The sequence below is a fragment of the Trichomycterus rosablanca genome, chromosome 3 (genome assembly GCF_030014385.1).
Source record: "Trichomycterus rosablanca isolate fTriRos1 chromosome 3, fTriRos1.hap1, whole genome shotgun sequence".
In the NCBI taxonomy this organism is placed as follows: Eukaryota; Metazoa; Chordata; class Actinopteri; order Siluriformes; family Trichomycteridae; genus Trichomycterus; species Trichomycterus rosablanca.
This window is the reverse complement of record NC_085990.1, coordinates 5,032,226-5,045,157: the sequence shown is the minus strand read 5'-3', so window position 1 is coordinate 5,045,157 and position 12,932 is coordinate 5,032,226. Positions and strand designations below refer to the sequence as shown.

The following is a 12,932-nucleotide window of genomic DNA, read 5'->3' as shown; positions in this document are numbered from 1 at the left end:
GACACACACACACACACACACAGACACACAAAGAACACACACACACACAAAGAACACACACACACACACACTTTTAAACATACTCACAAACACCTACAAAACCAAAGCCTTACACCCACTCTCTAATTATAAACACACACACACACAACACACACACACACAGTGTTTTCACCGAAGTACGCTGCTGCCTCCCACACTCTCACAAGCAAATGTATATAATCACAACACTCTGTACTTACTGGACGTGTGACTCAACACACACACACTCACACACATTTGCATACAAACCCAATTTACAGAATAAGCTCTGTGTGTGTGTGTGTGTGTGTGTGTGTTTCATGGTGAGCAGCAGTGATGGACTGCTTTGTTTTTAGATCAGGTGTCTGAGTTGGCCGTTCAAGGACGTTCACATTGCGTTGTTACGCTGCCAGTGTGTTTAGGGTCGTTGTCCTGCTGGACCGTGAACCTTCTGCCCATCAGCTGTTTAACAGAGGGCTGCATGTTTTTGGTTAAATACTGACTAATTGGCCAGTTTCCAGTGAAGAGAAACACCCCCACCACCATGCTTCACAGTAGGTTTTGTGTTTTTTGGGTGGTGTCCAAACATAAGGCTTGAAGTTCAGTCCTATAAGTCCAGTCATGGCCACATGGCATCTGAATCCAAGTGTTTATTTAACTTTTTAAGATGTGGCTTCTTTCTTGCCAGTCAGACATAGTCCAGCTTTGTGTAAAGCTTGTTAGATTCTGTTTACACATAGAGATCGATTAATCTCAGCCATACAGATTTCTAAGTCCTTTGAAGTTGCTTTTCTGATCGTTGCCCTCCCGGCTCAATCTTCCAGGTCAGAAGAATGGTCTGATCTAGTCAGGGTTTGGTGGTGCCATACACTTTCCAGTTTGTAACAATAATCTGACAGGTATTCAGATCGTTGCCCTCCCGGTTCAGTCTTCCAGTTTGGAGGGATGGTCTAATCTAGTCAGGGTTTGGTGGTGCCATACACTGTCCAGTTTGTAACAACAATCTGACTGGTATTCTGAGGCATGATTAAAGCTTTTTGACTTTTTTGTCCGTCTGCTTACTTGTACCTTTGGAGTCTTTTTTGAAAGCACCTTTCTACCCGTGGTGGCGTCTTTGTGTTACTAAGCACTTGAGCACTTGAATCTTTAAGAAACAGTCATAACCTTCTGACAGGTGATTGTACTTAAGTATGTTTATAATAGTTTCTCCAAGAAGCTGATCAATTATCCAAACCAGGTATTATACTAATTCCATTTTAACAATTGATCAAAAAATTTTAAACTTTGTTTTTATGTTGATGTTGAGTGTTAATGTGTAAAACTAAAAGCTGCTCAGGTGGCGCAGCGGTAAAACACACGCTGAACACCAGAGCTGGGATCTCGAATACATCCGGCTGGGCTGAGCGACCACATGAACAACGATTGGCCTGTTTTTTACCATATTTCTTTTAGTTTTTCATGCTCTTCTAAATTGTAGTGTATATTTTACTATATTTTCTTTTAGTTTTCATGTTCTTAATTTTTTATCTCTCTTGTTTTAATTTCATATTCCCTAAATTGTAGGTTATACTTTACAATATTTTCTTTTAATTTTTCATGTCCTTAATTTTTTTTTATTTTTTTTTATTTTTTATCTCTCTTGTTTGAATTTCATGTTCTTAATTGTAACTAAATGTTTGCAAGAAGTCTTTCTGAGGTTTTAGATCTCAGGAATGTTTTAATGCTTTTAATTAAATTTTTTTTTTTCCTTATGTAAAGCACTTTGAATTGCCACTGTGTATGAAAGGTGCTATACAAATAAACTTGCCTTGCCTTGTTGTTCAGATAGGGGTGGGATATTAAAAGCCGGATGGGGTCTCTCTCTCATAACTAATGCAATTACGACTTCTGCTGGCTGATTGATGGCACCTGCACAGAGATGGGAAAAGAGTGCTGTCAGGGTGTGTCTCTCCGTACACAGTGCTGATCCGCATTGCACTCGTCAAAGTGTAGGTGACCAGATGCAAACATCTGCTGCCCACGTGTCGGAGGGGGCGTGGGTTAGCTTCGTTCTCCTCAATCAGAGTCGGGATCGGCATTGGTGGAGAGGAAGCATGACGCAATCGGGCAATTGAATGCGTTAAAAAAAAGGGAGAAAAAGGGGAGAAAATGCATAAATTAAATATAAAAATGTGTAAAACTAGGCTGGAAAGTGATCAGTTTAATTTCTTAAAAACTATTTTAAAGTCTAATGTCACAGATGATGAAGATTTTGACAGGGTATGATTATTTCGGCACTATAGTAGGGTTCCTAGCCTACTCAATACAGACAGTGATGCCATTGGTCCTGGCTTTTGTCTTATTATTGATTTTGCATTTATGAATAATACATTTGAATGCTCAATGCTGAATATGCTGCTATTACTTAATCTTCTCCAGTCGGTTTATTTAAACAACCCTAGTAGCCAGTACAGGAGGGGGGCAAGGCATGCTGGACCTCAGGTCTTTGCTTGGCTTTCCTGTTCCAAGCTGCACAGAAACTGCATCTTAAGTACCTTAAATACCTCTGTTGTGCTGCTACGACAGGCTGGTGGAATGGGTTTTGATAGACACCTGTTCCCTATGGTGTTACCACAGGCTGCATTGACAGATCTCACACCCTTTTACAGTTCCATATAGGAAGCATGGAGGGTATTTTCTGTCGCCGGGGCAGCTGTCTGACAGTGTCTGCTGGGGTGTGGTTGCCAAAAGAGTCTTTTTTTTTATTTATTTATTTTTTTTTTTTTTATACCCTTTTAACAATTAACACTTTTATCTTTGGTATTATTTGGGTGGTGAGACTGACATGGTGGTGGTGTGTTAGTGTGTGTTGTGCTGGTATGAGTGGATCAGACACAGCAGCGCTGATGAAGTTTTTAAACACCTCACTGTCACTGCTGGACTGAGAATAGTCCACCAACCAAATTTATATCCAGCCAACAGTGCCCAGTGGGAAGCATCCTGTGACCACTGATGAAGGTCTAGAAGATGACCAACTGAGCCATTGTTTTTAACCATTTTTACCATTAACACTTTTATCTTTGGCTGACTGCAGGCTTAATGAAGCTGGGTCACCCTCCTGGCACTGGGCCTGTAGTCTACTGGATCCCGTGATAGAAGAGGTGCAGAGGTCACTGTCAGCAGATTAAACTATATTCATGAATGACCGGTTGGTTGCTGACCAATGTGATTATATGTACTGTCTGTAAGTTCCCTACACTGACTGCTGTTTCTTCTGTCAGGGAGTGGATAAACATGAGCGGTATAACTTGTCCTTCACAACTTTGATGTTGGGACACATTTGATTAGCATGAAGGTCAGCCATGTTTTCTAGCTGGGACTTTGTCTACCAGGTGACTTAAGTTTTTTTGGCACCAACTTTTCCCCTAAAGGCCGCTGACGGGTCCTATACAAGCATCTACACTGATCAACCAGAACATTAAAACCACCTCCTTGTTTTTACACTCACTGTCTATTTTATCTGCTCCACTTACCATATAGAGACACTGCGCACGGAGGGTCACACCACCCTCAATGTTATTCCTCAGCCCTGTGCAGGCGCCATAAGTCAACCAGCAGGGGCCGCAGTTGTACCAGTTATGAGGACCTATGCTCCGACTTCTACCCCTAAGCCCATGAACAACAGCCAAAGTTGTTCATACTGCCGCCCAACCCAGTCGGAAAGGTAGAGCTGAGTTTCGATATGATGCATCTAGAAACCCAACTCTGGTGAGCTAGCGTACTTTACCGCTGCGCCACCTGAGCGGCTTCCACTTACCATATAGAAGCACTTTGTAGTTCTACAATTACTGACTGTAGTCCATCTGTTTCTCTCCATGCTTGTTAGCCCCCTTTCATGCTGTTCTTCAATGGTCAGGACCCCCACAGGACCACCACAGAGCAGGTATTATTTAGGTGATGGATCATTCTCAGCACTGCAGTAACACTGACATGGTCGTGGTGTGTTAGTGTGTGTTGTGCTGGAGCACTGCTGGAGTTTTTAAATACTGTGTCCACTCACTGTCCACTCTATTAGACACTCCTACCTAGTTGCTCCACCTTGTAGATGTAAAGTCAGAGACGATCGCTCATCTATTGCTGCTGTTTGAGTTGGTCATCTTCTAGACCTTCATCAGTGGTCACAGGACGCTGCCCACGGGCTGATGGCTGGATATTTTTGGTTGGTGGACTATTCTCAGTCCAGCAGTGACAGTGAGGTGTTTAAAAACTCCATCAGTGCTGCTGTGTCTGATTCACTCATACCAGCACAACACACACTAACACACCACCACCATGTCAGTGTCACTGCAGTGCTGAGAATGATCCACCACCTAAATAATACCTGCTCTGTGGTGGTCCTGTGGGGGTCCTGACCTTTGAAGAACAGCATGAAAGGGGGCTAACAAAGCATGGAGAGAAACAGATGGACTACAGTCAGTAATTGTAGAACTACAAAGTGCTTCTATATGGTAAGTGGAGCTGATAAAATGGACAGTAAGTGTAGAAACAAAAGTATTTAGTCAGCCACTGATTGTGCAAGTTCTCCTACTTAGAAAGATGAGAGAGGTCTGTAATTTTCATCATAGGTACACTTCAACTATGAGAGACAAAATGAGAAAAAAAAATCCAGGAAATCACATTGTAGGATTTTTAAAGAATTTATTTGTAAATTATGGTGGAAAATAAGTATTTGGTCAATAACAAACAAGCAAGATTTCTGGCTCTCACAGACCTGTAACTTATTCTTTAAGAAGCTCTTCTGTCCTCCACTCGTTACCTGTATTAATGGCACCTGTTTGACCTCGTTATCTGTATAAAAGACACTTGTCCACAGCCTCAAACAGTCAGACTCCAAACTCAACCATGGCCAACACCAAAGAGCTGTCGAAGGACACCAGGAAGAAAATTGTAGACCTGCACCAGGCTGGGAAGAGTGAATCTACAATAGGCAAGCAGGTTGGTGTGAATAAATCAACTGTGGGAGCAATTGTAAGAAAATGGTAGACATACAAGACCATTGATAATCTCCCTTGATCCCGTGGGGTCAAAATGATCATGAGAACGGTGAGCAAAAATCCCAGAACTACACGGAGGGACCTGATGAATGACCTGCAGAGAGCTGGGACCAAAGTAACAAAGGCTACCATCAGTAACACACTACGCCGAGAGGGACTCAAATCCTGCAGTGCCAGGCGTGTCCCCCTGCTTAAGCCAGTACATGTCCAGGCCCGTCTGAAGTTTGCCAGAGAGCATATGGATGATCCAGAAGAGGATTGGGAGAATATCATGTGGTCAGATGAAACCAAAATGGAACTTTCTGGTAAAAACTCAACTCGTCGTGTTTGGAGGAAGAAGAATGCTGAGTTGCATCCCAAGAACACCATACCTACTGTGAAGCATGGGGGTGGAAACATTATGCTTTGGGGCTGTTTTTCTGCAAAGGGGACAGGACGACTGATCCGTGTTAAGGGAAGAATGAACGGGGCCATGTATCGTGAGATTCTAAGCCAAAACCTCCTTCCATCAGTGAGAGCATTGAAGATGGAACGTGGCTGGGTCTACCAGCATGACAATGATCCCAAACACACCGCTCGGGCAACGAAGGAGTGGCTCCGTAAAAAGCATTTCAAGGTCCTGGAGTGGCCTAGCCAGTCTCCAGACCTCAACCCCATAGAAAATTTGTGGAGTCCGTGTTGCCCAGCGACAGCCCCAAAACATCACTGCTCTAGAGGAGATCTGCATGGAGGAATGGGCCAAAATACCAGCTACAGTGTGTGCAAACCTGGTGAAGACTTTACAGGAAACGTTTGACCTCTGTCATTGCCAACAAAGGTTATGTTACAAAGTATTGAGTTAAACTTTTGTTATTGACCAAATACTTATTTTCCACCATAATTTACAAATAAATTCTTTAAAAATCCTACAATGTGATTTCCTGGATTTTTTTGAAGTGTACCTATGATGAAAATTACAGACCTCTCTCATCTTTCTAAGTAGGAGAACCTGCACAATCAGTGGCTGACTAAATACTTTTTGACCCCACTGTACATCAGGCAATAGCTACAAACATTGGGCGCATCTCAACCCTAGTTTTGGAAAGAGTTGCCCCATTTTCTTTTGATGTTGAGTCCCTTGTTCACTTTCTTTAGCGATTTGTTCTCCTTGCTGACTGAATGGTTTTGGTTTTTGGGTGCTTTTCATCTGGGCCCAAATACACAGTAAAGATGAACATGTTAGTGTTGCTGAATTTCTTATTTGGGGAAGCAAAGCTAGCTATTTGGAAAACAAGGAAGAACCAGAGGTTGTTTCAGAGAGCGGTGGATGTGGTCCCTGTGTTCATGGATCTGGTAGCCGCATTCCTAAAAATGGAGCATGCATACTATAAGCTGGTATGGAATTTCCCAAAATTCCTGAGCATCTGGGGAATTAATGAGGTGCTGTGTACTGCTGAAGAAGCTATATTTACACACACACACTGATCAGCCATAACATTAAAACCACCTCCTTGTTTCTACACTCACTGTCCATTTTATCAGCTCCACTTACCATATAGAAGCACTTTGTAGTTCTACAATTACTGACTGTAGTCCATCTGTTTCTATACATACTTTTTATTAACCTGCTTTTACCCTGTTCTTCAATGGTCAGGACCCCCACAGAGCAGGTATTATTTAGGTGGTGACACTGACATGGTGGTGGTGTGTTAGTGTGTGTTGTGCTGGTTTGAGTGGATAAGACTTAGCAGCGCTGCTGGAGTTTTTAAACACCTCACTGTCACTGCTGGACTAAGAATAGTCCACCAACCAAAAATATATCCAGCCAACAGCGCCCCGTGGGCAGCATCCTGTGACCACTGATGAAGGTCTAGAAGATGAACGACTCAAACAGCAGCAATAGATGAGCGATCGTCTCTGACTTTACATCCACAAGGTGGACCAACTAGGTAGGAGTGTCTAATAGAGTGGACAGTGAGTAGACATGGTACTTAAAAACTCCAGCAGCGCTGCTGTGTCTGATCCACTCATACCAGCACAACACACACTAACACACCACCACCATGTCAGTGTCACTGCAGTGCTGAGAACGATCCACCACCTAAATAATACCTGCTCTGTGGTGGTCCTGGGAGAGTTCTGACCATTGAAGAACAGGGTGAAAGGGGGTAACAAAGCATGCAGAGAAACAGATGGACTACAGTCAGTAATTGTAGAAGTACAAAGTGCTCCTATATGGTAAGTGGAGCAGCATGGATTTTAAGTCTGATGTGTACAGTTTTACATTTACTAATCACATTCAGAAAATAATCTTTATCATTGTTTAGTCTTGCACTGTTGGTGGTCATGAGCGTGGCTAAGCTGGTAGTCACTGCCACACAGCAGCAGGAGTCCTGTGTTCCTGGGTTTGATCTTTGCCCTTAGTCATTGTCTATAAGGAGTTTCACAAGTTTATTTTTGTCCACATGAATAAATGTGAGTAAATAATTGAGTGTGTGATTCATTCTACTGAACTCTCGCTCTCTCTGTGGTGTAATAGACTTCGCTTCCAGTGTTTTCAAGTGGTTCAGGAGCCACTGTGACCTTAACCAGGATAAAGTGAAAACTATGATCATAATTAAATACATCTGATTTTCTTAGATTTTGTTTGTTGAGAAAAGCTAAATATTTGTTTGTGTAATTTCATGTTTGTATGTTAATGATTTAAAGTGGTTTAGGGGGTTCAATACTTTATAATTATAGTAAATAATTGAGATGTTTGAGGGCCACTGCTGCAATGATTTGTCTGACTGGGTACAATTTGGAGGAATGTAGTTTTTGGTTTAACTGTTTATTTAGGCGGCACCTGTGAGTGCAGGTGTGTAAATATGCAGGTGTGTAAATGTACAGGTGTGTAAATGTACAGGTGTGGAGAGGTACAGTTGTGTACTTACTGACAGGTGTTTGTTAGTCACATGACCAAAAGGAACTCTCTGATCATTCTTCAGTCACATGTAGGGCAAATGCGCTGAAAGTGGAAAGTGTGTGTGTGTGGTGTGTGTGTGTGTGCGTGTGTGCGTGTGTGCGTGTGTGTGTGTGTGTGTGTGACCGTTTACAAAGGGGGATTGTTGTGCTTTTCTAAGGGCAAAAACTGAGTTGAAATGAACTGCTGGAGTGCACACACACACTGACACACACACACAAACACACACACACACACACACACACACACACACACACTCTGTGATGCAGTGTGTTTGCTTCTTTCATTTGTGGTTGTAAATGTTCTCACTTTTTAATGAATTTTTTAATGTTCTGAGAGCAAACACATCAGATATTTATGCCCAGCCATGTCTGTTACTGAATCACAAATATATAATTAAAGTCATAAGTTTACATACACGAAGGTAAAGTCATTAATCCCATCCACAGATGTCAACAAACTGTAGTTTTAATGAAGTTGTTTAGGATTTCAATGTGTACACAATACAAGCAGTTTCTCTAACAAATGTTTACAAACATTTCATTTGCCTTAAACACCAACCAGGCATAACATTATGACCACTGACAGGTGAAGTGAATAACACTGATTATCTCTTCATCACGGCACCTGTTAGTGGGTGGGATATATTAGGCATCAAGTGAACATTTTATCCTCAGTGTCGATGTGTTAGACTGGGTCAGAGCATCTCCAAAACTGCAGCTCTTGTGGGGTGTTCCCGCTCTGCGGTGGTCAGTATCTATCAAAAGTGGTCCAAGAAAGGAACAGTGGTAAACTGGCGACAGGGTCATGGGTGGCCAAGGCTCACTGATGCACGTGGGGAGCGAAGGCTGACCCGTGTGGTCCGATCCAACAGACGAGATACTGTAGCTCAGATTGCTGAAGAAGTTAATGCTGGTTCTGATAGAAAGGTGTCAGAATACACGGGGCATCACAGTTTGTTGTGTATAGGGCAGCAAAAGGGGGATCAACACAATATTAGTAAAGTGGTCTTAATGTTATGCCTGATTGTTGTACTTCACTATATCAAAATCTTAGTGGATGAGAGGTTTACATACACCAAGTTGATGCTTTTAAATAGCTTGGAAATTTCTAGAAAAATATATCATGTCTTTAGAAGTTTCTGATAGGCTAACAGACATCATATGAGTTAACTGGACGGGTACATGTTGCAGCATTTAAAGGCCACTAATCCAAAACTGCCCTAAAATATCCAGGATACAGTTTGCAGCCGCACACGGGGACAAAGAACTTATGATTTAGAGAACTGTGATTTGGTCTAGTTTTGTGTGGAGTAAAAAAAAAAGGGGAGGCTTGCAAGCCAAAGAACAAACCCCATCCGAAACGTGAAGTACTGGGGTGGCAGCATCATTTTGAGGGTTGTGCGTTGATTCAGGAGGGACTGGTGCACTTCACAAAATAGATGGCATTATAAGGAAGAAAAATCATGTGGAGATATTGAAGCAACATGTCAAGACATGATTAGCTGTCAGCGTCAGCATTTTATGCCATCAGTCAGCATCCGACACGTGACATCCTGGGCATTACCTAACTAGTGGATGGTTAGGAGGGAAAAAAGGGAAAAAGCAACATGTCAAAACAGAAAAGGCATCCAGTGATCTAACAACACTTCAGTCATAAATGGTTTTATTTTAATTAATTAAATTTTGTCTGACTAGACTGCCTTCACCATAAACACAGCTCCTACACTCACATACTCACGTTCAGGGGCGTCGTAGTGGGGTGGAAACTGGGACTAAGTTACCAGGGCCCCAAGTCGGGGGAGGACCCTTGAGGAGTCTAGAAGGAGTCTGGACTGGGGTGAGGGGGGCCCATGGGCACTGCTTGTGCATAGGGTCCAGAATCTGGTGCTACGCCCCTGCTCACGTTTATTTCTATATACACACACTTACGTTGGAGGATCCACAGCACACAGCAGCCTAGCAGAATTCCTTCACGCAGTCATTCAGTCATTGATCTGTTCTAACTGCTTAAACCTGGTCAGGGACGCAGCCTGTGCGGAAATCATCAGCCCTAAATGCTGCTCTTTAATGGGGTGGTTTAAACTACAGCTTCCTAAACTAACGCTTTTTTTTAAAAGGCAGCTGGACTAAAGGGAACAACTACAGGCTTCCAAACTTACTTTCTATAATAAATATATATAAAGTTTAGGGTTTTGGGGAATGATGGTGGAAGTTCGAGTGTGTAGTTTAGAGGGAGGAAGTTCTGAGCATTGTGTGAACTGATGACTGACTGAGAAACAGCTGATTCACACACACACACACACACACACACACACACACACACACACACACATGCAAACACACACACACACACACAAACAAATACATGTAGGTTTTGCTAATGCACACACACACACACACACACACACACTAACATGCTTACATTCACACTCAAAAATACATTTAGGAATTTTGCTCATGCACACACACACACACACACACACACACACACACACACACACACACACACACTTGCACCTGTTAGTCCATTTGCTGCTGCTCATATCAAATATGCCTAAGTGTGTACACAAGTCTGTACATGTGAATGTGTGTGTGTGTGTGTGTATGTGCGTGTGTGTATTTATTCAGTGTGTCAGTATTGAATCACTGTAGTTGTCATGTTTATAAGCATAAAGACAAATAAAAAAAAGTAAATTATACACTCAAGGTGGCACGGAGGCGCAGTGGGTAGCGCTGTTGCCTCACAGCAAAAAGGTCCTGGGTTTGATTCCCTAGCGAGTTGCATGTTCTTCCTGTGTCCACATGGGTTTCCTCTGGGTGCTCCAGTTTTCTCCAACAGTCCATAGACATCCAGTCCATCACCATGACAATGACATTGGTCTCAGAACAGCTGTAAAGTTCTATATTGACAAACGGGAGCACTGGCATCGACCTCATTACTCCTAGTAAAACATCTTTTAAAGATCATGGGGCCAGTGAGAGGGTTTCTGCAGACATATCACATGTGATGCCGTAGCCCCATGGTAAACGTGGACACGTCACACCAGCAAGTGTGTTGTTTTGCATGTCAACATGTGTGTATGTGTGTGTTACAGGCCAGCACACTTCCTCAGGGCACAATAAACCTGAACGTGTGTGTGGACGTGGTGGACGGCGAGAATGTGACGGGACAGAAACACTCGCTGTGTATCTGCACTCCGGATAAAGAGCACTACATCCGCGCCGAGAGTAGAGACATTATCAATGGGTACGACACACACACTCACACACAAACTCACAGCAGTGTTAACCTGGCTTAATGATTGTGTGATTTACGAAGCCCTTAATGAACAGCTTTATTTTATTGTTTATTCTCACGTGTGTGTGCAGGTGGCTGGAAGCTCTCATCGTGTTTCCTCAAACCAACAAGCAAAACCAAAAGAAGAAACGGAAGGTGGAACCTCCCACTCCACAGGTACACACACACACACACACACACACTCAACTCAAAAGAAGCTTTATTGGCATGACAAATAATGACATTCGTATTGCCAAAGCAAGTTACAGGGAAATATAAACAATAAAAATAAGAAAGAACAAAAATATACAGAACAGTTACATGTGCAAAAAATATAGAATAGAATAAAATATTAATAAAAACAGTGCAAAATAATAACAATAAAAAGTATAATATTTACAATAATGAGGTAGTAAAACAATCAGTTTGTGCGTGTGTGTGTGTGTGTGTGTGTGTGTGTGTGTATGAGACATGGTCACCCACTGTCCCTCACCTGGTCACACACACACACACACAGATTCAAACAACCACACACTATCATATCACTGTTATTGCTGTGCTTAGGAAGGTCCACCACCCAAATGGTGTATAATACACACTATGTGGACACCCCTAATTTTAAACACCCTTCTTTTTAAAATTCCAAATTTTGGAAGGTGTGCCATTTGTTCAGACAAGCGTTTGTGAGGTCGGACACTGATGTAGACACTAGTAAGTGGTTTGCATATCAATGCACATGGTTTAAAATATGGATTGTCCAATAAGTTTTTGACCAGGTGTCCACATACTTATGGACATGTGTGTGGTGTTGGTCAGGTTCGAAGCGTGTGAATGGAGGCATTATGCAAAGGTCTTTATCCACAGCGACTTACAACTGTGATAGTATACAATTCAAGCAATTGAGGGCTGAGGGCCTTGCTCGGGGACCCACCAGTGGCAACCTGGCAGTGGTGGGGCTTAAACCAGCAAACGTCTGCTCTCAAGTCCAGTACCTTAGATGTTCGGCTTTGTCTAAACGTAAAGGCCAGACAACATTTCTAAAAAAATTTGCCTATAAACTGAGCTGAAGACTTAGAGACCCACAGGCCCAATTCACACGACAAGCCGAACAACATCTCAGACATCAGCACCGTGTTTCTGGGTGCATCTTACCCCTGAGAACTGGGAGCGGAACCTCTCGATGTAGTTTAGGTGGTTCAGTCAGGTTTTATAAGCACACAAAGACAGTAAACATGTCTGCTGTCCACACCAGACTTTTTCCCGCCCTTGATGGCATTCCTCAGAATTTCCATTGCATTGTATGTCTGAACCATGAGCTTTATCTGTTGAACCTGATCTTCAAAGAAGACGGTACAAAATAAACCACATCAGAATAACCTACTTAAATAAACACAATGTCGTAAAGATCAAACAAACCGTCTGTGTCTGGGTTCATCACATTAATGCTAGTTAAGAACAGTGAACGGATGTTTGGATGAATGAATAAGACAATGGATAGGTTGGTGGATGGATGGAATATATAGATGGGTGGATGAATTGATTAATGAATAGATAGGTTATTGAATGGATGGATGTGCTACACATACACACTGCATGTATTCATATCAGGATGGATGGATGAGGGGAAATGTGATGGATTGACAGATGGATTAAAGCAGTGG

General features: G+C 42.5%; 1 protein-coding gene across 9 annotated transcripts in view; it reads left to right on the top strand.

Moving 5' to 3' along the window:
- The window catches only part of si:ch73-103b11.2 (myosin phosphatase Rho-interacting protein), an 83,004-nt gene that overhangs the window by 23,459 nt on the left and 46,613 nt on the right, over positions 1-12,932 (top strand). For all 9 annotated transcript variants that reach the window (XM_062992487.1, XM_062992491.1, XM_062992494.1 and 6 more), the window contains exons 5-6: positions 11,090-11,241; positions 11,364-11,448. In XM_062992487.1, coding sequence (XP_062848557.1) covers positions 11,090-11,241; positions 11,364-11,448 — 237 coding nt within the window. The remainder of the gene's footprint in view (positions 1-11,089; positions 11,242-11,363; positions 11,449-12,932) is intronic.